This window comes from Dendropsophus ebraccatus, chromosome 15 (genome assembly GCF_027789765.1).
Source record: "Dendropsophus ebraccatus isolate aDenEbr1 chromosome 15, aDenEbr1.pat, whole genome shotgun sequence".
In the NCBI taxonomy this organism is placed as follows: domain Eukaryota; kingdom Metazoa; phylum Chordata; class Amphibia; order Anura; family Hylidae; genus Dendropsophus; species Dendropsophus ebraccatus.
The window spans coordinates 43,385,779-43,409,682 of record NC_091468.1 but is presented as its reverse complement, the minus strand read 5'-3'; the positions used below and the strand labels follow the sequence as shown (position 1 = coordinate 43,409,682).

The 23,904-nt window shown below is 40.7% G+C and overlaps 1 protein-coding gene across 3 annotated transcripts in view; it reads left to right on the top strand.

Moving 5' to 3' along the window:
• Positions 1-23,904, top strand: part of FANCL (FA complementation group L) — a 66,221-nt gene that overhangs the window by 22,976 nt on the left and 19,341 nt on the right. For all 3 annotated transcript variants that reach the window (XM_069954609.1, XM_069954610.1, XM_069954608.1), the window contains 5 exons: positions 2,219-2,287; positions 15,706-15,856; positions 16,488-16,571; positions 16,718-16,763; positions 18,307-18,388. In XM_069954609.1, the coding sequence (XP_069810710.1) occupies positions 2,219-2,287; positions 15,706-15,856; positions 16,488-16,571; positions 16,718-16,763; positions 18,307-18,388 (432 nt within the window). The remainder of the gene's footprint in view (positions 1-2,218; positions 2,288-15,705; positions 15,857-16,487; positions 16,572-16,717; positions 16,764-18,306; positions 18,389-23,904) is intronic.

Sequence of the window (23,904 nt, the reverse complement as noted above, 5' to 3'; positions counted from 1 at the left end):
TATTAAAGCATTGTGAGTTGAGAGCCTCTACCATTGAGGACCATCTGTCAAATAGGAGTGGAAAGCAGATAAAAGTTTGCCTTGAGCACATCACGACCCGGCTGATGGACTGGCCGCTCAGCCAGTCAGTGATTGGGGCTGGACACCATTCGAGTCACTGATTGGCCAAGCGGCCAGTCTGTTACGGGACAGGCTTTTTCCCCCTAGGTGTGACGTCCTCACAACACTGGGTAAAATGCCTTCCGGTGGGGGTCCGGAGACCAATCCCGCCGCTCACCACGGATATGGGGAGAGGTAGGTTCCTACTTGTTATCAAATTCCCCCCCCAACGGTTGCCGGGTTTTATTAAAGGCCGGACTTTTCTTTTAAGTAGAAAAGTTATGGTAAGGAAGATTACAGTTGCTTAATTTTATTAACTAGGTTATTAAGACTGTGCAAGGATTAAAGTTAGATTATGATGAATTATTATTGTATGTTTATGATTTGTTAGGATACTTATAAATTGTCATCGCTTTATAGTAATTGTAAAATGGAGCATTGTCGTTTGTTTCCAGTAATTAATTACATTAATCGATTTGGTTAGTTTTTATTATATACATTTATAGGTTATATAGTTTTTCTGTTACTATGTAATTAATTCCTTAGGTACTGTAGTATATTCTTAGGTATCAATTAAATTAATTAATTGGTTCTGGGAAGTTTATTGTTAATTATCTTATCCTATTAAAGTTATATCTTAATTATAGTCAATAGATTGAATTAAATGCAAAGAAATGTAATTAAATTTTACTTAATGGCTAAGGCACCATAGCGACACAGTCACCTGTGACATTATGATGACTCGTGGGCAACTTTAGTGTTTTCTCATGGGTAAGACGTTGCAGTCGAATATGGAAAAATGTCAAGTTCCATGCAACTGTTTTTCCCATAGTGACAGGTTAAAGTGGCACATGAATTGCCACAACTTTACCGCAGAGCTCAGAAAACTCTATTTCACTGTAGAGCCCTAACTTAAAGAACCAGTTCACAAAAAATTATTATAAGACCCCAAACCCCCCCCCCCCCCCGGTAGGCGCTGGCACGTATACTCACCCCAGCTGATCGGTGTCCCGCGGTGCGGCTTCCTTCTGGTCCCGCAGCGTCATTCAAATCCTGTGCACGCTCACGTCCGCCTCTGCTCTGACTCCTCTTCTCTGTCCTGTGACTGTAAGCCGGAAGTCACGCGCTTCTATGCATTCTCTATTGAAGCGCGTAACTTCTGGCGTTCAATCACAGGACAGAGAAGAGGAGTCACTGCAGTGAGCGTGCACCAAATTTGAACGGCGCCGCGGGACGAGTCCGAAGCCTCGCCGCGGGACACTGATCAGCTTCGGTGAGTATACATGCCAGCACCTACCGGGGGGGCCTATAATAATTTTTTGTGAACTGCTTCTTTAAATCGCAAATTACAAAACAAAGTGATAGCAGCTGGTTTACTTATTATGTTTGGCTTATCGTCTTCCCAAAGGTTCTCTGTACTTTACACAGGTTGCATTCACATTTCTGTGTCCATCTGAAAACAAAAATATGGCTTCTTTCTTCCAGAGACGGCCCTACTCTTGTCTCCAGCTTGGGCGGGCTTTTGCTGCTCCGTTCCATTGAAGTAAATGGAGCTTAATTGCAAACCGCTCCTGAACTGGAGACAGGAGTCGTGTTGTCTCTGAAAGAAAGTGGCTATGTTTTTGTAGCCCTGAATAACCTCTTTAATCAAACCCTAATATATATTTACCTGAATATTCTGCCTTGAATGCCATTTTTTTGCAAAAAATAAAAAACAAGATTTCAGATTCTTCTATACTGTAGGTGAGAAAATAAAATAAAAATCACAGCAATGCTTTAAAAATGCAATTGGCTTAAAGATGTTGTCTTACATAGGGTAAGTCCACGAGGAATAGAACTGGTGCAGATTCCATCTGCATATTTGTGCAGGTGCTTAGACCTTTTGCGTTCAAATATAAGTATGTTGTAAAGTATTCTCTATGCTATGCCTATTCTATTGTTGATTTGAGTTTTACTACTGATTTTACTTTAGTTCTAATGTAGCACTTGTGAATCTGCATTGCAGACTCACTGTTTATTTGCGCTCCAATCTGCTGTAGACCTGAGCTCATTGTTAATTTGCTGCTTCATAAAATTAGCTTGAAATAACTTGTTACATTCTACTTTTTTCTTACTTTAGTACCCATATAAAGCTCCAGACTGTTGTGCAGACTTACCCGTAGCATTTTCCGTTTCGTGGACACCACAGGTAAGAATATGTAATGCTTGTACACACAGAGCACATTTCTCTGCTTTGTTCCATTAGGTGGGTGGTTGTTAGCTATATAGGGCCACTATTGTTTGTTGTTTTTTTTTGTTTTTATTTTTGAGGTACAACATTTACTTTCCAAAAATAAAATGCTAAAATATTGCATATGATAAATTGTGCACCTGTTCATGAAGCTCTGCATCACAGGCTTTTGGACCCTCGCCAGAAGGCATTTTCCCCGGAATTCTGATGATGTCATGACTGAAAATGCCTGACCAGGCTGATGGGTTGCCTGCTCAACCAATCAGTGACTTCAGTGTTGTCCCGCCCCAATCACTGACTGGATGAGCAGGCAATCCATCAACTGGCTTGTGACATCGGCTGTGAAAGAGATCCCAGAGTCTGGCCAGAGGTCCCGGATAGAGATAAGCGAGCCAGGCCAAGGTTCGAGCTCGTACAAACCTGAACCATTTGCCTTTGAATCCCACTGTCTTCTCGTTCAGTGGGGAAGGTGGTGACAGCCCAAGTCCTAGGTCATAAGCTGTATCCCTGTTTTACATGTGGGACTTGGACTGTCTCCACCTTTCCCATGGAACAGGAAGATAGCAGGATTCAAATGACAATGGTTTGGTTTTGTACGAACCCGAACCTTCGCCCAGCTTGTTTATTATGTTCCTCCCTGACCCTCTGTTTTTTAAACATTGGACTTCTCCTTTAAGCTGCCTTTACTAACACTTTCCCTGCCACGTACGAATGTAACACAATCTGACTTTAAATACTTGCAGGAATGAGACTATATGGACTACAGCTTAGCTCTCGGTATCATAGCCTAGAATCTAATCTTTCAAATGATACTAACATAATTTTTAGGGAGCGGTTTGTTAAGTTTTGCCTTCTGGGTTTGCATGGGTAATTTTGGTACTCTGGTTTCCTCCCACTCCCTAAAACATACTCATATGCTGAACACTTATATGACATTCATGTTAGAAACCTTAAATCTTCTAGTGCAGCTAAACATTTTATCGACGACAATGACACCCATCTCAACTTTCTAACCTTTTACAGTAGTGAAAAAGTTGGGGAAAAAATCCAAAAGGAGGTGATTGGAAACAAAGGCATCTCAGCTGAGAAGTCTTCTGGTTCCTAATGTGGTTTGCTGCTGGTTTGAATTTCAGAATGGATTTTTATTATATTTTGATTGTTCGTATGCCACCTGACACTAGAGGGTGCTATGTTTTTCTCACATACTTTTCGTCCAGCCCTAGACCAATGAACCTCTATGCTTAGTGATGATAGTATAAAAGGAAGGGCCATTAAATCTGGGACATATCCAATATTCTTTGTTCAAGGCTCCACAAAACAAATGTAAAGTGTCGAAACTGGGATTTTCGGGTGCAGGGGATGGGGGGGAGGGGCAGTTGTGAATAAATCTATTTACACTTGCTTGTACGAAAAGGGCAGGGAGGGGGCATAGGGGAGGTGTGGCTACATGCAGAGGGGCGGACAAATGTTACAGAAACGTACTTCAGCTCTAAGCTAGTGTAGGTTTAACTATGTGCACACACTGAGGAGCTCCAGTGCACACATGATTTATGTAGAGGCTTTGCGCCTCTACAAAAATCTGGGGAGTATCAGCACTGCGGCGCAGATTCGCCCCTTCTCCCTGGCGTATGTCTTCTGTATCCCCTGCTCGCCTGAGGCGTGGCTTCTTAGTGAATCTGCCCGTGAAAAAGGGGACAAGGCCGGTCTTCATAAATCCCCCCTTTGTGTTTTGTGGAGCCTTAAATAAACAATATTGAACTTGTCCGAGGATTACTGGTGAATACTGATTACTGATAAGTGAATAGTGAAATATTCGATAATTCGATTCGAATAGCTCCCGATATTCGTGTATTCGAACGAATATCGAATCTCTATATAATTTGAGAGAAAAATTCTAGGGACCTGGAAATCAATATTTGACCACTAGGAGGTCAACAAGTGCATAATGAAATCTCAGGAAATGATGCCAACACCTCTGGATGCATATAGGAAAGCAGGGGAAGCATGCCTGGGTGCATCTAACACTAGTGATGAGCGAACATCCCAATTTTTTCGGTTCGGATCCCGAACACGAACGAAAAAAATATTTGCGATTGTGTTCACTGAACATTCATAAACAAATTACAAACGTAAAGTAGAAGCGTACATTTCGGTCTAGCGGTATGCACTTCAGGTGCAGTTTGAAATACAATTAACAATAACTACAAATCAGTAGTAGCAAGATAACAGGTATTACCCCGCAATCACAGTATACAGCTGTATACCGGAAATATTATTGTTTTTTACAATAATAAAATTAAAGAGCTGGTCAACTCCTTTACAGGACGCAGACTGCACAAATCAGTAGTAGCAGATAACAGGTATTATCCCACAATCACAGTATACAGCCGTATACACTATTAGTAGATGTCTGAACACACTGCCTTTCTCACAACAGCTTCTAAATATAGGTTTTTTCTACTTTTAGTCCTAACAAGGGCTTTTAGGGGTTCATTCCTACCTAACTTCACCTAAAAGCTTTCTCTCCCTGGTATAGAGTCTGTCCCTCTCTAGCTCCAACCAGCAACTGACACGCATCTGAAATCACTATTCTTATATTCAGGAGGTGACATAGTTTAGCCAGCCAATCACAGTTAGAGGTTTTCTTAAAGTTTTGCCTATTACTAGTGCCTGTCACTCCCCCCTGCATGTTTATTGGCTGGAAAAAAGCGCCAGGGGGGTGAGAAGGCGAATCAAATTTTTACTGTGTTATCGTTCGAATATTCGAACACAATCGTATAGCATGAATAGCGTACTATTCGATCATCACTAATGTTAACGTGTAACATATATGTGCAGATGGCTCAGCATTGCCCTGCCCTAAATAATCAAATCAGTATATAGCAAGGTATCACAAGGGGATCACACCTCCGAGACAACTAGTATTTGTGGGAAACTGACACTGATTTCTTTCCTTTGATCCCTCCAGTTCATATAACCTGCCCGCTACCATTCAATAAAATATTTATACGAAAAATGAGGGTTTCCCCAATGTTAGATATTACATTCTGAGTATACTGCCTGCTACACCACACAGCATATGGTAGTCATTTAGAATATGTGTTCATATAGGATAGAAGAACACAAAGTGTATGTGGAGCTGCAGACATAAAGATTATGCCATAGTGAACACAGAAAATAATGGCGGGTCACCATTAGTTACTACTTATTGAACTCTGATTTTAAAATCATTTTTCATGCAGGGGATTTCAGGCAACAGAGTTGTTGCCCTTTAACCCATTCCTGACATCCCACATAGTGTTGTCAAGAAGGAAGTACAGACTTTGCTCTATACTCCTAGGTGTTGGCTAGGTATTACAGCTGATACCCTCCATATAGTGGGTGCTTGCCATGAATTACAGGTGACATTGATTGTGATGTCCTAGTGGGTCTTTGTGATGTCACAATGGGTGATTGTGATTCCTTCATTGTTCTACACAGCTTGTGCTAATTTATGAACTGTATCTCTGATTTAACTGAGCCCCATCTATGTATATTTTGCCCTTATATCAATATCTGGACATTGCTACTGCTGGGTTACGTGTTTTTGCTGGTTTGGCGGGTAGCAATGCTGGCTCTGCCCCCTCTGACCTGGCGTATAAAATGGATCTTTGTGATGTCAGGCTATGTTCACACAACGTTAGTTGTTACAATGGCCGTGATTCCCGCAGAACTCACGTTGTGCTGCCTTCTGAGGGAATCCCGGCCGGAGTATATACCCCTACTATACACTCTGTCCGGGTCCCTCGCGGCGCCGTAGAAAACTGACATGTCAGTTTTCTGCAGCCGCTATTCATTGAATAGCGGCTGCAGAAAACCCTGTCAGTGCACACAGTGGAGCAAGCGGCTTCGGCCGCACGCTCCATTAAGTGCTGTGGGGAGTTCTGATGTGGGCGCGCACGAATGTGCCCGCATCAGAGTCCTCCGGCTACAAAGATAGTCCGGACGGTACTGCAGTACCCCCCAGGATAATCTTTTCAGAGACCGTGACTCGCCCGGGTCAAGGAATGGCAGATCTCTTACGTTGTGTGAACATTGCCTCACAGTGTATTTTTACTACAGTACGTCATGGGTCTTTTTGATGTCACAATGGGTGACATTGTTATCCACAAACGTCCAAAAAGTCCATGTAATGCTCAATAACAATAAAAAAATATATATATATTAGCTGGAATACCACTTTTATTCTTCAGGTTTTTTTATTAGTTCAGGTCGATATTTTGAGAACCAGATACTAGTGTAATATTCCATACAATTATGGTCTCAAATTCCACTATTTTACTGCTATATCGGTTATCTACTTCCAAATTATTGGTGTATATAAAGGACCTCTTGAGCTGATGCTGTTTTCTTATTTTTTGGCAGTAAAAACCTCTCCGCGCACAGACTGATGTAAAGAGATCGGAAGTCTGTCTGGTAATCTGCCATAGTCATTGGAGAGACTGACTGTAGTGTTCTTCAGTGAGATTACTGACAGTGTCTGCCTCATTCATGATCACTATCCATTTCCCATAAGTTTTTATATCTGTATTTAAGAAGGATATTAGGAGCTCTTTTTATACCGTGTACTTTTATAGCCTTTGCACTTTTAGTGCTCCTTTTGGAAGAGCATAATATACAGTAGCTGCTGCTAATGAATGAACCCTATGCCTTTGTACAGATGTATTTATGTCACCACCTTGCATATACATAGACGCACCCACCTTTCTCCGAGTGAAATTTTACAGATTTGCAGGTTGAGATCAAAGGCAAACGTCACGCTGTCACTTCAGAATGCCGCCTACTATGGTTTTTGAAATATCACCTTAATTAGTTTCAATGTTTCATTTTTTTCCCCCACTTACGGTGCTCTTTGGAGTCTTTCTTATATCTTAAATATCTCGTGAAAGCAGGATGGTAATGCTGTCTATAAGTCACATTTCTACATTTTTACTTTTTTATTGCATTTTTATCCATCTTTTAGAAAGTGCACTGAGACTGAGCAGAAGACTCGCTACTAAAAGTTTTGTCAGTCATTTAGGTACCAAATGAGCACTATAGCACGGTTTAGTGCAGTGTTTTTCCTGTTTTAACTATGTAAACAGCAATTTTAGTCTGTGCGGAGTGATCTTAAATTGCTTAATGCCTTCAATTTCTTTAGGAAAAATAACTTGAAACATTGGCACAATATAAATTGTAATTTTTTTATGCTTCATATCTATATCTTCTAGTATGTATAGCACTTTGCTGCAACTTGGGATCAGCTACAGTGATCACATTAGTAAAGGTCCCTATACAACTTATACCTTAGTCGGCCGTGCACGCCACTCGTGGTGGGTTCGGCTGTTGATGTATGTCAGTGGTGATGGGAGTCTGGTGTGATGGAAAAATCACCACCTGACCCCTTTGTTCTCTGAGAGACAAATCACAGCCAGAGCTCTCTAGTTGCGGCTTATCCCTCCCCTCACCATAGAAAACACACAATTGATTTGCTGTGCTGAACGTTCCGGTATATAGGGAGTGCAGTCACTAGACAAGAAAGATATATGACAGCCGGATGATCATTGGGCCACTAAGGTGTATGGCCACCTTAAGAATGTCATTGCTGTAGCAATGTAAACAGATCTGCAAGAATTTCATGATAAACTTTGCATATGGGATGATTAAAGTCATGTTCACTTTGAGTATTTTCTCTATTCCCAACTTTGTTTGCAATCTGCTTCTCCACCACACAGCTAGTGCAGAAAATATAGCTATACCTGTGTTATGTACCCTTAGAGCAGGAGCTGCTGAGAATAAAATAAATTTTCAATTTTATCAATATGTAAAAAATTCAATTTGTAGCACTAGGGGTGGAACTAAAATCCTCATTGCACTGATCATTGCCCCTCCTCATAAATAATTCACATGGTGCTCTGCAGTTATAAGCAGTCGGAGCGGCGTCACTGCAGAGCACCGCCTTAATATAAGGAGGGTCAGGGTGGAGTGTTGCACTAAGAGTCAATTCACACTGAGGAATTGGTGCCAAAATTCCGAGCGGAATCCCCGTCACGGACTCCGCATGGAATTTAGCCTGCCTCAGCGCTTAATGTAAGGTATAGGGCGCCTCCGATCAAAGAATTGACAGGTAAATTCTTTGAGCTAAGAGCGGAGGTGCCCTATACCTTACATTAAGGTATAAATTCCGAATGGAGTCTGCCACAGGGATTCCGCTTGGAATTTCAGCGCTGATTCTTAAGCGTGAACTGACCCTAAAGACTTTAGGGCTTATTGATTGACCATTGTTACAGCAAACACTTTTTTAAACACGTAATAAGGTAAAAATGTAAAGGTGCACAAGTGATTTTTTTTTTTTCTTAAGAACCCTGAAAAGGACTGTGTCCACCAGGTTTCTCCACCCATAGCAGAGGTAGAGCTCAGTTTGTCATCAGGAAGCAGAACAAGTTGTGCAGATATAGTAATGTTATTTTAAGGACCGCTAAGTGTACGACACTTATGTTGTGCATATTGGTGCTGCTTTGTGTATAGTTTTTCAGCAGATTCTAGCTTATTCATTCCTCTGAGTGTTTTTTTCTTTGTGACTCAGTAGATCCCCTGGATATATAATTGCATTTTATAGAAACCGAAGGCACACAAAGCCATCTTTGTGTGTAGAGATGAATTTCTCATGTGTGTCTTCAAGATGTAGGTTTTTCTATAAATGAACGCCGTGCTTCCACCCTACACATCACAATGTACATGTGATACCAGTGCCTGACAACCTGCTTAACAGTAATTTGCCAAATGATCATTCCCTCTGCATTCTATTAGAGTCAACCATTTCCTACATCACTACAGAAAAAATTGCTAACATGGAATGATATATCTTGCTTTGTTTACGCCTAAATATAGCTAAGTTTCGGTAACGCTATCGGACTTCAAAAACTTGGAAGATTTTTTTTTTTTTTTATTTTGTTTGGAAAAAAATAAAAAATAATAGATGCAGTTTCTGGCATCCATATTAAAAATGGGTAATTTTCCTTATGGCCCCTGTCTTCCTGCTGGGTTGATAATGTTTTGATGTATTTTTCTTTTGCTCTGATGAGAGGTCTGCCGCTGGTGCAGTGACATATTCATTTGGATGAATAATTATAACTTGCACAATGTCAAGCTGAAGATGGTAGGGTTTTGTGCGTCATGACAAGTCTACTAGCCAGTGCAGGTGTCTCACAGCATGATCAGAAACAGCTAGTGTATTCTGGCTCAGAGGAGACATTTAGAGTGGTAAGAAATCAGCACCAAGGGCGATGCTGCCGCTGCTTCTGTTCCTGTGCAAGTCAAATAAATGCAAAGTGCTTTTCAATGACAAGTTTTAAAGCATTCATTTATTTGAGTTGTAGATTTTATTTTAATTAACGGGATAATTTGTTATTCATTAAATGTTTAGCGGCTTTGTCACCAAAGCCCAACGCAGACAATATTAGTGCCCCGTAAGAATAATTGCTGAACGTTCTGACCATGCATCACCGTGATACATATGTGGACTGAAAATGACTAATGGGGCTGTGCAACCCAAGATGCCCTAAAGTATGACGGCCTGAAAAGAGGATTGTTGTAAATGACACTATCCTTTTGCCATCATTAACGTGACATTGTACGAGCTATGATTATTCATTGAAATGAATGTGTCAAAGGATGGCTTTGCTTAAAGGAGTTCCATTTCAGCTTTTACATTTTTTTTTGCCGTAGAAAGAGAAAAGGGAAAAGAAAATCACCTTTGTGTGTTGGTACTTGAATTGAAAAAAAAAAATAAAAATGAGAGAGGTTCTCTTAACGCGTTTGAAATGAAGCCATAGATCTGAAATGGCTTTATTTTCTACTGGAATTATAAATATATTTTTACATGTATGTGTGTGTTTTAGGAGTAAAAGTCTATGATATATATAGTCGTACAGAGTTGACTACTACTTTAAAATTGTGTATGATTTTTTTCAGGGTACATAGGTTTCAGATCACCATGGAGTCACACTCTATTAGACACAACACGGCGTGGGGTTTTCTGCTTCATAAAAATAGCCTTATAACTGTTACATTATTAGTTACTTATTCTATTATACACCACATAGTAACATAGTTAATAAGGTTGAAAAGAAAGAAGTTCAACCTACAGAAACCCTACTGTGTTGATTTAGAGGAAGGCAAGAAAATCTTATGAGGCAGATGACAATTGCCCCATCACAGTGAGAACAGTTCTCTCCTGACTCCAGTGACAATCAGAATAATCCCTGGATCAGCGTCCTATCACATGAAAATCTAGTGCCCAGAACTTGTAATATTATATTTTTCAAGAAAAGCATCCAGGCCTCCCTTGAACATAATTTATGAATCAACCATGACAATATCATGTGGCAGGGAGTTCCATAGTCTCACTGCTCTTACAATAAAAAAAATTCATGTCTGTGCTGGTGGGGAAACCTTCTTTCCTGTAGCTGTAGAGGATGCCCCCTTGTCTACAGGCCTAGGTGTAAAAAAAAAAAAATCACTACAAAGATCTCTGTACTGCCCTTTCATATATTGTACATTGTAATCAGATAGCCTCCTAAGATGTCTTTTTTCTAAACTAAATAGCCCGAAAGTTTATAACCTGTCTTGGTACTGTAACCCACCCATTACTCTAATGACCTTGGTCCCTCTCCTCTGCACCCGCATCCAGTTCAGCCATGTCTTTCTTATATACTGGTGCCTAAAACTGTACAGGGTATTCCATGTCTGGTCTGACCAGTCACTTATAAGGAGGCAAAAGTATATTCTCATCTCTAGGATCTATGCCTCTTTTGCGGCATCACATTATTTTATTAGCCTTGGCAGCTTCTGCCTGGCACTGATCACTAAAGTGGAGTTTACAGTTCTCCAATACCTCCAAGTCCTTTTCGGAAGTAGGTTTACCCAGTGTTTTATTATTTAGCACATAACTGTATTTAGTATTACTACGGTCCAAGTGCATAACCATACAGTTATCCATATAAAATTTTGTTGTTTCTCTGCCCAGGCGTCTAGCTTCTCCAAATCCCTCTGTAATATGATATTATCCTCCTCTGTGGTGATTACTTTACCCAATTTAGTGTTATCTGCAAAAAATGGAGATTCTACTCTTTAGCCCCTCTACAAGGTCATTAATATTATAGTTACTATAATCTTGCGCAAGATTTACACACATAAACTACCCTATATCTGATTAGTTTTTTCTTCTGTAACATCCTGTACTTATGGTCATATGGTATTTGGCTACATGAAGCGCTTCGTTATCTCTGTAATCTGCTTATCGGCCTGCTGCCTTATAACTCACTGGAGAAGTTTCCCAGGACTGGTTCCAGCTTTTTCAGGCACCCAGGGAGGAGCGGCAGTGAGTTACATGGCAGCCGGCTGATAAGCAGATTTCAGAGATAATGAAGCGATTTGTTTCATTATTACTGTAAATTTGCTCATCTCTACTTTTGACCAGTTGCACAAAACTTTTATCTGCTGTTTCTTTATTTGTGGACTAGACCACTATACAACAACTGCATTTACTATGGCAGCATAGGGGTGGTAAGAAGGAATCATGAGAAGTATAGTTCTTTTTCCCTCAACCCCAGTAAACCCTGACTTTGTGTAAATTAGCACACTACACTGATCTTATATATATTGTTGCTCTACAACAGTCATGTCAAACTCTGGCCCGCAGGCCAAATCTGGCCCGCAATGCCATTATTTTTGGCCCGCTGAGCTTTTCCATTGCTGTATTAAATCTGGCCCGCCTGACGTTGCAGCAGATTATATTATGGGTGGTCCGGACAGCCGCTCCGACTGGCTGCTATATAAGAGACTATTTGGAGGGTTGGCTACTATATAGGAGACTATTGGAAGGGCTGGCTACTATGTGGGGCTCTATTAGTAGGCCTGGCTAGTATGTGGGGCACTATGGGGGGGGGGGCTACCACATGGGGCACAATTATGGGATTACTTACTGCTTGAGGGATATAATGGGGACATTTACTTTAGGATAGGCAGTGCCAGGAACGCTGCACACTGCTCTGACAGTGCCAGAAACGCTGCACGCACTCCTTATTAAATATCATGGTTGGCCCGTGACTTTCTCCAATTTTTTTATTTTGGCCCACTGTGTAACGAGGTGGGGTAGTTTACACCATTTTGAAATGGTAACCAAGAGCCTTATTATTTTTGTGGAAGTTTTTTTGGCAGTTGGGCGGGCTGCTTTTAACCCACTGTAGTGGGTCTGGATCTTGCCATTTTGGTGAGCTGTTGCAATTTTTTGTGTTTAAATCTGGCCCGCCTGACGTTGCAGCAGATTATATGGGTGGTCCGGACAGCCGCTCGGACTGGCTGCTATATAAGAGACTATTTGGAGGGCTGGCTACTATATAGGAGACTATTGGAAGGGCTGGCTACTATGTGGGGCTATAATAGTAGGCCTGGCTAGTATGTGGGGCACTATGGGGGGCTACTACATGGGGCACAATTATGGGATTACCTACTGCTTGAGGGATATAATGGGTAACTACCATGTGGGAACATTTACTTTAGGATAGGCAGTGCCAGAAACGCTGCACGCACTCCTTATTAAATATCATGGTTGGCCCGCGACTTTCTCCAATTTTGTTAATTTTGGCCCACTGTGTATTTGAGTTTGACACCCCTGCTCTACAAGCAGAGACACTTTAGCAGCTACACATGGCAATTAAGACCTCCAGCTGCAGAAGTCACTGCACAGTCATGTGACTTCTGAGGAGCCAATTAGACATCTGAGACTGCATTCACATGTCCCGCAAAATTGTCTAATCCCAAATCAAATCCGCGACCACAGACAATTTTAGGGGCCATTGAAGTGAATTGCACCATCTGCACCATCTCCATGCACCTGTTCACTAGTGAAACTGCTGCTTCCATAGACTTACACGTGTCCCTGAGCCTAAGTTTCTGTAATATGAAACGTTATAGTTCTATCTCTGCTTGCTGTCAGTGTATGCAGGCATGTGTACCTGCCTTTGTGTCACAGCTCTGTATATTGTGTTATAGAGTCTGGATCATGGGTCTCCAAACTGGGGCCCTCCAGCTGTTGCGAAACTACATCTCCCATCATGCCTGGACAGCTAAAGCTTTGGATTTGGCTGTCCAGGCATGATGGAAAATGTAATTTTGCAACAGCTGGAGGGCCGCAGTTTGGAGACCCATGGTCTGGATGGAACTAGAATCTTTTGATTCACAGTCAACAAGCAGAGATCTAAACCTACGTTACACCCCCCATCCCTGATAAACAGATGACCATTATGCAGCACATAGCTACACCATGGGTACGTCAGTTCTGCTACACCATCAGCTAGTACGGAATACATACTGGGGGGATGTGATGCAAAATCAGTGGAAAAGAAAACAGTCCTGTGTTTACTTTGCAATAATAATGACAGCAGTATGCAGGAAAGAAAGCTAAGGGGGGTGAATATGCAAATGGACCAATCAGGGAGATGCATGATGGGAAATTTAGTTTCCTATCTTGGACATAGATTGGCTTTTGAAAAAACTTGTAACTCAGGAATGGCAGCAGCTAGAAAGACAGGAGACAGCTCACAATACTCAGGGGGACTTGGTGAGTAAGATCAGCTAGCATTTAATGTTTTAGCTCTTAGGTGGATAACCCCTTTAAGCTTTATTTTAGGACCACAAACCATGTGGTGTGACAGTATGACATTTTAGGCACTGTGCAGGGGGGCGAATACTTTTTGGCAAAGCATTTGATTTGTATATCTGTACCAAACCTCTTGTGTTTTAATCGAGGTTCTCAGAAAACCAGCTACAAATGGATTTTTCCTTTTTGCCGCTTTAATATATTCAATAGAATGGGAATAAAAGTGATTATAAGCAAATTTATGTCGGTGGTAAAGAAAAGGTAAAGAAATGAAAAGCAACTTTTGCAGACATATGAAAATTACACTATTAATTTTAAGTGTCCTCAAGCACGTAAGATCACATTCCAGGGATGTGTGAAAATTATTAAAAAATGGAAATAGTGGTACTTACGATGAGGGCTTTTATGGTGGTTAAGTGACTGACATTATCATATCCTTTCAGGTATTAAGTTTAAAAAAAAAAAGCCTCTTCAAAGTAATAACTGTTGCATGTTTTACACAGGTACTTGCTCCGATTTTGTTACAAGTGCTTCTCATATTAATATAGTTCCATGACACCGGAACAAATCTGAAGTTTTCTATTCACTTCCTTTAGTGTTTATGTTCATTGATGAGACATGCTTGAGGCAATGGTAATTTCACCGACAGAACTAAAAACAAAAGGTCAGACTGATAATTGGTGTATATAGTAGACAGGAAAGGTTCCTGACTACATTTTTATGTTTTTTTTTTTTTTTTTTTTATAACATTTTTAGCACTTACGCTTAACATATAAGTGAGATTGAATCGATGTTTACTTTAATTATGGCAGGTATTATAACGCATATTCTAGAAGTGAAGCATGGCAGTATCTCACTGTGGTGATGTTCACCAAAGCCCCTTTTATGGTTATATCAGTAATATAAGATTTAAAGGGACACTGACCTATAAGGATCTAACCTGCTGTCATGTCCCTATAGGGCACAGGGTGCTGAGGAACGTTATTTCCTTACCTTCATCCTTCGTATTTAATATGCTATCTACTCCAGCCTACCCACCCTTCCTAGGTAGGGGTGGGGCAGATGGGTGTCCTGAGGACGGAAGCGCCACCCTGTGCACCAAAACGACTCATTACCATATTACATAAACTGCCAATATCACAAAAATTGTGCAGAGGATGAATGTAAGAAACTTACCTTTATCCTTAACCCCCTGACACGTCACTTGACAGCTCAGTATCAGATTGGTAGGAGGGAGTTTGGCTGTTGGCAGCGCAGTTAGGCATGGTTTCAGTGAGGCGGGGCCTAGAGCATCCGTGCCCGAGGCCTGCAGCGCCTCTCTTCTTTTTTGGCACGCTCCTGGGCTGGATGAAGGGGTCACCCAGGGAGCTGCAGGCCTAGGACACTGATGCTGTAGGCCCTGCCTTATTGAAACCATGCCTCACTGTGCTGCCAGAATAAAACTTTTTTTGTTTAGCTAAAATACTGACCCCAGGAGAAAGGCAGATGCCATGATCTGACATGGCATGATGAAGTCTAGGCAACGGTACCTGCGGTTTGGGCTGGATGGTGTTTGGTACAGATTTGCTTTAAAACAAAGGTTCCTCATACTAATATATTCTATCTTTTTTTTTTTTCATTCATTGTTTGTTCCTCTTTATAATGTTTTTTTTCTTTTTTCCATGTATTTAAAGCGAATGTCCCTCTTTTATAACAGAGTAATATACAAGACATATACAATCAAGTTTTATCCACCTTGGAGTCGCTAAAAGTTTTTTGGGATGCGTTAGATGAAATTGACAGAAAAACATGGGTCCTGGAACCAGAAAAGCCAACACGTAGCGCTACCATGAGAAGAATTGCAATAGGTAAGCATATACGACTTTATTGCGCATTCATTTTTGCAACAATATTTTATGAGATATTTTGTGTTGAATAAGTTGTACTCTTAAGGGGGTTATACAGGCATAGAAAAACATGGCTGCTCCCCCCCCCCCCCAGAACTTAGGGTGCGTTTACACAGAGAGATTTATCTGACAGATTTTTGAAGCCAAAGCCAAGAGCAGACTATAAACGGTGTAGGTCATAAAGGAAAGACTGAGATTCCCTGTCTTTGGCTTCCAAAATTGGTCAGATAAATCTGCCTGTGTAAACGCACCATAAAGGTCAAAGGTGGTACTGTTTTTTTTTTTTTTTTTTTTTTTAAGTATTTTCTTTCTTATCCTGGTTAATCCCTTTATTAGCTTTCCTATTTTAACCATATATATTATACCTTTTAAAAAAATATTTATTTTGTATATATCTATCTTGTGGGATAAAATAAAAATAATGTGCAATTTATGGGTGGTTTAGCTTTTTGTGAGCTCACCATGTGGTAATATGACTTTTTAAAGAGGTATTTCCATCTCAACATAATATCTATTATCTTATATTAGTTATTTATATGACTGCAATTTTATATTACAAAGAGTATATTTTAAAGCTATTTTACTGTTTCAGGCAACAATGTGTCCATAACAATTGATGTAGATCCAAGACACCCAACCATGTTTCCAGAAAGTTATTTCCTTGGAGCAGACCATGGTTTGTATTTGATGTTCCCTAAGAAAAGTGTTCTTGTCTTTCTAGTTTTTTTTTTTTAAATCTGCAAAATAAAAAGTTAAAATGTTTATTTAAAATTAAATAATGATGTTTAAATAAAATTCCCAACTTGTATGACTTATTTTCAGTGGTACAGCCCTTAAAAGACAAGCTGAACAGCAATGTACATTTATGGTAAGTTCTATATTTATAATGTCTTGCACAAAGTTGTTTCTCTTCCCTTCAATCTGCTGTCCACAGCCTGTTGCTGGGGGATATCTGTCTCTTGTAACAGCTCTCAGGACAAAACACAGAAATTGGGGACAGGACTTAACATGTGCTGTGTGCAGAAGAGAATGGGAGAGAGCCTAAGAAAGCTGGGCTGTTTAAATGCAAGCCAAGCCTCTCTGCCTGTTTAATGTGATCAACCCTGTACTTGAAGGTAAATTGAGGCTTCCCCCTCATTTCTCACCACCAAAATAGACACTTTTTAGCAAGGAAATATCTTGCTAAAAAGTGCCTGTGTCTTATATTCAGGAGACAGTGCAGCTTCTGTCTCTTTCCAGTTTCCCGCTATTTAGGCTGCATTCACACGTTTCGTGTTCGGCACATAACACAGACGTGGAATGTGTGTAACGGACTTCTCCCCCCCCCCCCATCTGTGATAAGATGGTGGGAGCGGGGGAACTGTACAGATATGTGCAGCACTGTAATGAATCAGCTATGCGGCGCTGTCATTACAGCGCCGCGCATATCTGTACAGTTCCCCTGCTCCCAGCATCTAATGACAGATGCTGCCCAGGCGAGGGGAGAAGTCCGTTACAGGCATTCCACGTCCGTGTGTATGCAGCCTTAGAGAAGTAACATGCCATTTTAAAATATGCTGTGATCAAGGCTACAAGGCAAAAAGCTTCAAGCATAACACTGAGTAATGACTTTGTTTTTGTGCATGTTTTTATAAGATCCTTGCGCCTATAAAATTTGAACTTTTCCCCGTTTAAGGTGCTGTAACCTTTTTCCTTTCTTACTGATTGGCCCTTGCTTATGGCCCCTGCAGCCAACAAATCACAGAGTATAAAAGGACCTTTACACTGTACAAAGTCTGTTTAGCCAGTACATGTAAAGTGACTCTGTACCGACAATCTGACCCCCCCCCCCCCCCCCCAAACCGCTTGTACCTTTGGATAGCTGCTTTTAATCCAAGATCTGTTCTGGCGTCCGTTCGGCAGGTAATGCAGTTATTTTCCTAACAAACAACTTTTAAACTTGCAGCCCATGCCAAACGGGAGTATCTGTGCCCTAACTTTGCGCCACCCCTCCGTCCCTCCTCCCCACCCTTCTCATCATTAGTAATACCACTGGAACATTTTCTACATGCTGAACATTGCACAGGTGGCCTAAGGATCCAGCCCATGTGCTAGGCTGACACAGGTGGGGAATAGGAGGCAATCTGCCTGGAGCATTCCTAATGATGAGGAGGGTGGGGAGGAGGGACAGAGGGGTGGTGCAAAGTTAGGGCACAGATACTCCTGTTTGGCACAGGATGCAAGTTTTAAAGTTGTTTTTTAGGGCAATAACTGCATCACCTGCCGAACGGACCGCAGGACAGATCTTGGATTAAAAGCAGCTATCCGAAGGTACAAGCGTTTTGGGGAAGGGGGGGGGGGTGTCAGATTGTGGGTACAGAGTCGTTTTAAGCTGTTATAAACCATTTACATAGTTTTGTTTTCATTTGTAGGGATCCTGAGGTTGGTTTGCTACAAAACTTGAAAGACATTTTAGAAATTGATTTCCCATCAAGATCGGATTTTGACAAATCTGTAAGTTATATAAATATGGCAATCTTAAGTTAGCCATGTCGCTTTTGCCTTGGACAGTATCATAGGTTGAAACAGCCACAGGGTGAGACAGGTGTGCTTACCTGCATGGGTTATGTATATTATTTGCCACAATAGCACCTCCTCACCACAACATAGCTTTCTCGAACCTCAGGATTATAATCCACAAGCTCCTGAAGGTCTGCTTTCAGAAACTCACTTTTGTGGAAGCCACAATGGCATTAGTCGTGGAGTTTGCAGGTGGAGCATTGGAGAGTGAGGTAGGGTAATACATATTATACTCTCCAGATAACACATTTAACTTCATTTTGAGAGGTGCTGAATAGGGATGGTACGAACCCGAACCCTCGGTAATGATTTCCCCCGGGAGGACCGCCTGGAAAACTGGGATACAGCCATAGCCATAGGCGTTCCTCCCGCTGTATCCAAACAGCGGGAATCTGCTGCCGAGCGTTCGGGTTCATACGAACCTGAACCTCGGCAGGTTCGGACCATCCCTAGTGCTGAATTCAGTTCCTTACATTAAAAGCTCTTAACTACAACTGACCTAATTTTGCCCCTTAAGCCCTATTCCCTAGCTAGTTCTGGCAATTTTGGCTCCATTCCAGTCTGTACTGGTCCATACAACTTGTCCCCATAGTCGGTTGTCCCATAGTCGGCGACTAAAATACTTTGTTGAACCACATGGCCACTAACTCTTGGACCCCCATATATTGGGGACCCACTATATATTGCAGATACATAGTATACTACCTTGGTGTACACATTACTATGTAGGAATTGTACATATCTATATATTTAAAGTGTCACTTTCATTAGAGACATGTCAAAACTTTTGATCATTCCGGGTCTGAGTGTTCGGACAAATACCAATCGGGAGAACGAGCTAAGTGTTCTCCCCCCTGGGTGTGTTACATCATCAGTCGGGCTCATAATGTAAGGGCTCTATTACACCAAAAGATGTCTGACAGATTATTTGACAGATTTTTTTCAGCCAAAGTCAGGAACGGACTATAAACAGAGAACAGGTCGTAAAGGTAAGAAAGACTGAGATTTCTTCTCTTTTCAAATCCATTCCTGGCTTTGGCTGAAAAAATCTGTAAGATAATCTGTCAGACAACTTTTGGTGTAATAGGGCCTTTAGTCTATGGAGCGCCTTTACCTAGGCTGAATCCCGGAATTCCAGGCGGTCCCCGGGCACGCTCCTCCTTCTGCATGGACAGTGAAGACATCAGCAATCTAATGTGGAAGGTTCGGGTATGTTCGAGTTCAATCAACTCTAACCCAAACTGATCAAAACTTAAGACATGTCTCTATGACTTGTCAAAAGTTTTCTATTATAACAGTGACACTTTAACCATCAAAATTCTTACCTCAATGAAGACTTGTATTTATCTTAGAAAAGGTAAACTAATGTAAAGAACATAGGGCTTTCCAGCCCAACTACTATTTAGTTTTTAATTGACCTTTTATTATTTGCTATCTACAGCCCAACATCTCAGCATATCCAGCCTGTGCTCCTCATCCTGTAAGTTTATCTGGAGCACACTGCTGCCACATATCAATGAAAGCAGTAGGGTATATTTATATAATATACTCTGCCACAAGCAGCAGGAGGACTGGTGCAAGGACAGTCGTAAAGTACACTAATAATTACCTGTACAGAACAAACAAGTCATTTTGTTCAACCATTACCCCCTAAATGCTCAATATTTACTTAATCTTTCAAACTTGAAAATCACTTCTGAAATCTCCTCGTATTTATCAGGAGTTGGGAAACCTGCAATTGCCATGGCACTCTTCATTTTAAAGCACTTAGATCCTGGATCACAAAGTGCCAGTGAATATGGAGGAGAAAATAGTTCTTCTCCAGCATTAAATACCTGTAGTTTGAGTGAATAAATATACACATGTGAACATTGAAATTTGCCTTAACCCACAACATGCTGGCTTCATATATTAGACAAGCATCTAGTGATGTTTTTTTTTTACAAGCAGTACAATCCAAAAAAAAACAAAAACACTCTTCACAAAAGGGCAAATTCGTACACGTGAAAATATTACCGAATAACTAATTTGAAGGCTGTGAGCACCTTTATTATAGAATTCCTACAATTTAAAGTGTCACTGTCGTTATATCTTTCAAAATCTAAATCAGCAATAGATTTGAAATAAAGCAAGTTTGCAATATAATTTCATTAATTTTTTTGTTGTTATCATGCTATAAAACAAAGCTGAACTTACCAGAAATCAGGGCTGTGGAGTCAGAGTCGGAGCTAGCTTTGGCTGGAGTCGGGAAAAAATTTAACGATTCCAGCTTTAAAAAAATGTAGAAATGAATTTTGATATGAATTTTACAAGTTTTGCTCATGAATATATATTATGAGCAACATTCTAATAGGACACTGGCCCAATTACATAAGGGGGGTCAGGGAATATATCAGTAATGGGACACTGGCCCTATTAGATAAGAGGGGGGTCATGGAAAAGTTGTCGGTTACTATTTGGCAGTTTGTTTCTGAGCTGGAAGAGTCCATTGTGTGGGGGGAGATCTTTGCTGTTCTTTTCCTGGATGCTGGACAGGGGCTGGCTGGCAAATTTTAGCCTGGGGGGCAAGCACACAGCACTGGCCCATGAGTAGCCGGCTAGCGGCCCATCCTTCAAGGACCACTCTAGGCCCTCACTTATTACACTCCCCACATCAGTGCAGGGAAGGTAGATGCCACCCACTCCAATACTTTCTCCAGTAGCACTGTTCTCACACTTCGGATAACACATTCAGCCCTTCCAGTCATTTGTAAACAGGGAATTCCTACTGCTCGCCGTGACGGGGTCGGGGATCTCTTTACTGTATAAGTATATGGGACGGCTCAGAGCTGACAAGGAACCATCCCATAGACTTACATTGACAAGGTGACTTCTGGCCCCTTCACACAGACCAGTAGGAATTCCCTGTCACAAATGACCAGAAGGGAAGGAGACGTTACCCGAATTGTTGGAACATCGCCACTGGCAGAAGTACAGCCCCGGGGTGCCATCTACCGTCCCTGCACTGATGTGGGGACGGTAATAATAGGTAAGGGCTGGAGTGCTCCTTAAAGGGAACCAATTAGCACAATTGTGCTGATATGGTTTTCAGCTGTACAGTATAGATCTACTATGCAGCTCCCCGAGGCTACCAGCCACTGAGTATAAGATGGTGGGAAAGCTGGGTGACCTCCATCTTACTGAGTATAAGATTGTGGGAAAGCTGGGTGACCATAATATACTGAGTATAAAATGGTGGGAAAGCTGGATGACCATATTATACTGAGTGAAAGATATTGGGGAAGCTGGGTGACCTCCAACATACTGACTACTATATAATATGCTCCAAAATACCCTACAAAATGTGTATATTGTTCTGTATGAGTGCGTATTGTTCTGTATGGGTGTATATTGCACTGTATGGGTGTATATTCTTCTGTATGGTTCTGTATGGATGTATATTGTTCTGTATGGGTGTATATGGTTCTGTATGAGTGTATATTGCACTGTATGGTTCTGTATGGGTGTATATTGTACTGTATGGTTCTGTATGGGTGTATATTGTTCTGTATGGGTATATATTGTTCTGTATGGGTGCATATTGTTCTGTATGAGTGCGTATTGTTCTGTATGGGTGTATATTGTACTGTATGGTTCTGTATGGGTGTATATTGTACTGTATGGTTCTGTACGGGTGTATATTGTTCTGTATAGGTGTATATTGTTCTGTATGGGTGTATATTGTACTGTATGGTTCTGTATAGGTGTACTGTATATTGTTCTGTATGGTTTTGTATAGGTGTATATTGTTCTGTATTGGTGTATATTGTTCTGTATGGGTGTATATTTTTCTGTATGGTTCTGTATGGGTGCGTATTGTTCTGTATGGGTGTATATTGTACTATATGGTTCTGTATGAGTGTAAATTGTTCTGTATGGGTGTATATTGTTCTGTATTGGTGTATATTGTTCTGTATGAGTGTATATTGTTCTGTATGGTTCTGTATGGGTGAGTATTGTTCTGTATGTGTGTATATTGTACTGTATGGGTGTATATTGCTCTGTATGGTTCTGTATGGGTGTATATTGTACTGTATGGTGTGTATGAGTGCGTATTGTTCTGTATGGGTGTATATTGTACTGTATGGTTCTGTATGGGTGTGTATTGTACTGTATGGTTCTGTATGGGTGTATATTGTTCTGTATGGGTGTATATTGTACTGTATGGTTCTGTATGGGTGTATATTGTTCTGCATGGGTGTAAATTGTTCTGCATGGTTCTTTATGGGTGTATATTCTGTATGGGTGTATATTGTTCTGTATGGGTGTAAATTGTTCTGTATGGGTGTATATTGTTCTGTATGGGTGTATATTGTTCTGTATGGTTCTGTACAGGTGTATATTGTTCTGTATAGGTGTATATTGTTCTGTATGGTACTGTACAGGTGTATATTGTTCTGTATGGGTGTATATTGTACTGTATGTTCTGTATGGGTGTATATGGTTCTGTATGAGTGTAAATTGTTCTGTATGGGTGTATATTGTTCTGTATGGGTGTATATTGTTCTGTATGGTTCTGTACAGGTGTATATTGTGCTGTATGGGTGTATATTGTACTGTATGTTCTGTATGGGTGTATATAGTTCTGTATGGTTCTGTATGAGTGTAAATTGTTCTGTATGGGTGTATAATGTTCTGTATGGGTGTATAATGTTCTGTATAGGTGTATATTGTTCTGTATGGGTGTATATTGTGCTGTATGGTTCTGTATGAGTGTAAATTGTTCTGTATGGGTGTATATTGTTCTGTATTGGTGTATATTGTTCTGTATGAGTGTATATTGTTCTGTATGGTTCTGTATGGGTGTATATTGTTCTGTATGGTTCTGTATGGGTGTATATTGTTCTGTATGGTTCTGTATGGGTGAGTATTGTACTGTATGGGTGTATATTGCACTGTATGGTTCTGTATGGGTGTATATTGTTCTGTATTGGTGTATATTGTTCTGTATGGGTGTATATTGTTCTGTATGGTTCTGTTTGAGTAAAAAATTGTTCTGTATGGGTGTATATTGTTCTGTATGAGTGTATATTGTACTGTATGGTTCTGTATGGGTGTATATTGTACTGTATGGTTCTGTATTGGTGTATATTGTTCTGTATGGGTGTATATTGTTCTGTATGGTTCTGTATGGGTGTGTATTGTACTGTATGGTTCTGTATGGGTGTGTATTGTACTGTATGGTTCTGTATGGGTGTATATTGTTCTGCATGGGTGTAAATTGTTCTGCATGGTTCTTTATGGGTGTATATTCTGTATGGGTGTATATTGTTCTGTATGGTTGCGTATTGTTCTGTATGGGTGTATATTGTTCTGTATGAGTGTAAATTGTTCTGTATGGGTGTTTATTGTTCTGTATGGGTGTATATTGTTCTGTATGGTTCTGTACAGGTGTATATTGTTCTGTATGG